Source organism: Populus euphratica, unplaced genomic scaffold (assembly GCF_000495115.2).
Source record: "Populus euphratica unplaced genomic scaffold, PopEup_1.0 scaffold30.1, whole genome shotgun sequence".
Lineage (NCBI taxonomy): Eukaryota > Viridiplantae > Streptophyta > Magnoliopsida > Malpighiales > Salicaceae > Populus > Populus euphratica.
Window position 1 is genome coordinate 323579 of NW_011499869.1, and position 5069 is coordinate 328647.

The window sequence follows — 5069 nt, forward strand, 5'->3', positions numbered from 1 at the left end:
ATCTTAGAGATGATGAAAGCTTCTCATGAAAGTCTTATATCTACGGCTGAGATCTGATTTGCAATCAATTTCAGAGATAATGAAAGCTTCTCATGAAAGTCTTACGTCTATGGTTGAGATTTGATCATCTGTTCAGAGTAATAGTAAGAGTAGAATCCTTATAAATTACGCAGTTTTTGGTGACAAACATCATCAACTTCTTGTATTTCAAGCCTTTCAAAGTTCTCAAGTCTTGAAGCTTTAAATCATGTCTTCCTCTTCTTCCAATGTTAACCCAAATCGTGTTCCTGCAGTAGAGTCTATAGTTTGGCGTACTACTTTTGAAGTGAATGGTCGTCCAGTTACAATAGAAGATGCTATAATGGACAATAAAGATATTGATGTAGCCATGGCTAGAGACATGATCCTTCCCCGTGATGAAACAATGCTGGCAGCTAAGACCGATAAGATACTGCTGTAGCCGTGGCTAGAGACATGGTCCTTCCTCGTGATGAAACCATGCTGGCAGCTAGGAGCGATATTGAAGCAGTGAATCAGTCACTTGCTCTTAGTATTAGAGCTACTTCATCTCTGGTGAACGTTGCAGACCATCTTCATGCTAGAAGACTTGAGCTGAATACTCAGGTTCTTGATCTCCATCATCTGATTGAGAACTTACGGAATAGACTCCGTGATGAAAGACGTCAGAGAAATGACTTGGAGAGAGAATTTAAGGAACAGACTCCGTGATGAAAGACGTCATAGAAACGACTTAGAGAGGAGGAACCAAGAGCTGAATACACATGTCGACTTTTGGAAGGATTATGTTAACACACGACACCTCGAGTTTGAGGAAGAGATGGAGAATATGCGTAAACAATTTGAAGAACTTCGAGGCCTGATTAATGATCAAGATGACAATATCCCTGATCGTCCTCGCACTGTTTAATATTTGTACTTTTAAACCTTTTGTCATGAATAAAAGATCCATCTTTCTTGTCTTCATTTATGAATTTTACTTTCATGAAATTGTCATATTTGATGTGATTAAAATAACTTCACAGACTCCGTGATGAATCTCGTTGGATCCCGTTGGGAATTTTGTTTCAAGAAATATCTACAAGACAAATATGCAATGTTTGTGAAGTTAGATGATATGAGATGCATCTTACCTTTTTGAAATATAGATCCCCCATTCATCTTGTCTGGCGATCTTGAATGTTAGTAAGCTCTTTTGATTCACGCGACTTTCAAATATACTCAAGCTGACCCATGTTGTTGAGTTCTCCAAGATAAACTTTGTTTGAGTTTCTCAATAGTCACTGCCTCTTTCTCCATTGGATACTTCATTGAGAGCATTAGCTTCTCCTTGGCCTGACATCGTGTTGTTGAGGATTCTTTAACCAATTCATATGGTCAATATATGAGGATTATCCCACTCATTTTTCATATGTATCTCCCACTAGGGAAGCAAATTTCTTTGTGCCATTAGAAATCAGGTGACTGCTTCTTTGCCTCTTGAAAATTTCTTGTGATTGCTTCTCTACCCTTGGAAGAAGTAACTGTCTCTTTTCATCTCCTCATTTGCTCTTGTTGTCGTTAGAATCTCTGATTTTCTAACACTGACTCTTGGTGTGTCATATATCTTTCTTCTTCACATAGAAAACCATTTTTTCAAAAATGATTTTTCAAAAGATCTCTTTTGTTTTTGAAAACTGAAACTCTCAATGTCTGTTTATAACAATGTTCAAACAACTCTAAGGATTTGTATTAAATCTCTTAGTAAAAGTAATCTCAGATAAAGGTAAGTGATGAGATGACCTTCTGCTTTGGTTTTCAACGTGTTCAAGCAATTGCTTGAATGTATTTTGAGGGAAAAGGAACAATTGCCTTTTATTTTTAGAAACACTCATTTTATCAGCATGAATAATAATGAATAATTATTTGCTACATCATGACTCTTTATGAAAAAGTCTCTTATATTTTGAGAACGCTGTTTATTGATCTAGGTTGCTTTCTTGATTAGAAAGGACTTTAAAGGCATGTAATGTATTTATGGCTCAAGGCTGTAAAAGAGGATTTCATAAGCTCAAAGAAAGTGTTTAAGGGTTTGAAAACTATAGATCACTGTTATCTTATCTTCATCTTTTCTTTTGCTATCTTGACAACAAAATGATACTAAATATTTCAAATTAGGAATTTTTTTTCTATTTGTTGGGAATTCTCTCAATTATTTGGAATTTTTTTGAATTCCTTGTTGTCAAACTCATAAGCTCACATGTCTTCAAGATGATTTCCATGATCATTTCTTTCGTTTTGCTCCCAGTGTAGGGTGTGATCTTAGTTAAGGTTCTTATGAAAAAACTTTAAATAGACTCAGCTCAAATTGGGACTGCAAAGGATAATTTTAAAAGAAAGTGAAAGGAATATCAAAAATGGCCTTTCTTCATTTCAAGTAGGATCGGTTAAAACCAATAAACTTTGTCCACATCCAGCGTAATATTTTGGATTTATAAGATACCATCCTTCGGTTGAGGCGCATTTATGACACTGGCATCCTTGCCTAGCTATAATCTTACTACTTCCTTTCTAGTCTTTAATTACCTCCCACTTTCTGTTTTCAACAGAGCATGAAACAGGGGATCTCAAAACAGAGAAACCCCCAAAAATGATCACAACCTTTAAGGTAATTGACTTAAACCAATAATAGCATTGAAAGATTTGAACTTTAAGAATGCTCAACCAAGAAAAGTTCAATAAGGTAGAATGCTAAATGCTCAAGCTGGCAGCAAGAGTTAATATTAGGTTTAATAGATTTAAATTGCTGTTGACAATATTACATACAAGAAGTTGCTCTAATTTTATTTTTTATCATCCATACCTACAACTGATTACAAACAAAAGTCAACAAAATAACAAAAATCCATTATAGAAATCTTGCTGATTATTAAAAGCAAATTAACAAGTAATCATACATAATAGCCTCCATCGGATCACAAATTAATCATGGAGGCATAAGCTAACAAATCCTTCTTGATGAACCTAATTAACAGTACTGAAATCAAGATAATTTAATCAGCTCTCTCCTCGAACCTCACAGGAAAACCACCCTGCATTTTGGACGTCAAATAAGCGACAAACACGGGCTCAAAACCCTCCTCTGCTGCAGGAACAACCTTAAACCTCCGTACAATCCCGGCTACCAACCTTTTCATTTGCAAGAAAGCCATGTCCTTACCCAAACAAATCCTTGGCCCAGCCTGAAAAACAGGGTAGGAGTATGGGTCCTTCCCTACAAAACTCCACTTCCCATTATTATTAACTCCATCGCTAGCACTCTTCAGCCATCTATCTGGCTTGAACTTTTCCCAATCCGGACCCCACAACATCTCGAGCCTCCCCATTGCATATGGATGGTAAGACACTCTCATTCCCTTCTTAACCACAGTCCCGTCTGGCAAAACATCGTCCTGCATTGCAACCTTGCCATCTACCGGGACTGGAGGGTACAGCCTCATGCTCTCACATAAAGAAGCATGTGTGTAGACCATGTCCTTGACTTCTTCATAAACTGGACTCTCTGATTTGTCTTTTATCTCTCTGAGTATTTCCTTTTCCACTTCTGGGTTTTGAGAGAGTAGCCAGAAATACCACGTTAAGGCAGCGGAAGTGGTGTCTCGGCCTGCTAGTATAAAACTGATGACAATATCAGTGACAAAGTCCTCGTCAGAATGGCCTGAGCTCAAGAAACGTGATAGAAGATCTACGGTTTCGAGGGATGATTTGTTGCTGAGTTCCTGCTTCTTTTCTTTGATGATGTTTCTGGCGAACTCACGTAATGCAGAGGATGCTTCTTTCAGGCTTTTCTCTGATCCAATATTGAAGACCCTCTTAATCTTCCAAAGAAAGGGGAATAGCGTAGCGAACCTGTCACTGGATATCTTGGCAGCTTCATCAAAAGTTTTCGCAAATTCGGTTTCAGGGAGATCAGGCAGCAAGTATGCAGGATCGTATCCGAAAGCGATCTTGCAGATGTTGTCAAAAGCGAATCTTTGAAGTATGTCTTGCAAATCAAGAACTGTATTGTTAGCCGCAGCAGTGGAGAGAATCGGGATCAAGCGTTGAGATAGTTCAGTATCGACAACGGTCTCAACGAATTTACACAATGATTTGGTGTTGAATTCATGGCTGGAAACTTGTCTTTGAAACTTCCAAGAATCACCATCAATGTTAAAGATACCGTTTCCAAGAAAATCAAAGAGGGTTCGCCGAGCTTTGCTACCTTTCTCATAGTTGTAAAACTGGGTTTTAAGCATGTGCTGTACATTTGCTGGGTTTCCTGTAAGAACACGGCTATCATCCAAGCAACGGCGGAGAACAACAGTGGCAGTGGGTGAGTTTTGGATAAGATCTGAAGTCCACTGTATGACTCGGTTTCTATTGGCAAAAATGGCTACAGAGGATCCAATTAAGGGGTATGATTTTAGGTTTGGATTAGATTTTGATGATGCTTTGGAGTTGGAATTCTTGGTGAGATAGAAGAAGAGGGAGACAAGTAAAAGGGCAAGTGATGCTAAGAGCTCAATAATAGACATGGCTTGGTCTGGTGAATTGTTGGCTGATGGATATTTCTTCTTGGCTGATGGATATCCAGGTAGGGTCGATCGATGTGTGAATTGATAGGTGAACCATGCACAGCTATTTATAATATAAGCTCCAAGGACCTGCGAGGAAAGGGGCAAGGCAAGACTTCAATTCCATTCGAAAGAAACACTGTTCTTCTTTTTTGTATGCGCGTGCGATGCGGTATGTGATGAAGACTGCTGTTTCGGCTCCTGAAGTATAAACCATTCTATTTTGAGATTTCCTTTCATGTTAAAAATAGTATCAATTCAAGAATTTATTTTAAAAAAATTTAAGATAATAATTTTATATCATTTTTATGTCATCATGAATAATCATTATGAAAATAATAAGCTTTTTAATAATTAAAGATTTAAAATTATATTACTTCTAAAATGATCTCGTTTTGAGTTAAATGATGTGCTAATTAACAATTAATATATTTTTATAATAAGTTGTTTTGTAGA

General features: G+C 37.3%; 1 protein-coding gene across 1 annotated transcript; it reads right to left on the reverse strand.

Moving 5' to 3' along the window:
- Window positions 1-2850: 2850 nt before the first annotated feature.
- Window positions 2851-4797, reverse strand: LOC105126755 (cytochrome P450 94A1-like). The gene is made up of 2 exons (XM_011027717.1): window positions 3033-4797; window positions 2851-2961 (listed from the first exon to the last, which is right to left on the reverse strand). Exon 1 carries the CDS (start codon window positions 4572-4574, stop codon window positions 3051-3053), a length of 1524 nt encoding a protein of 507 aa, XP_011026019.1. The 5' UTR covers window positions 4575-4797; the 3' UTR covers window positions 2851-2961; window positions 3033-3050.
- Between the last annotated feature and the right edge of the window lie 272 nt (window positions 4798-5069).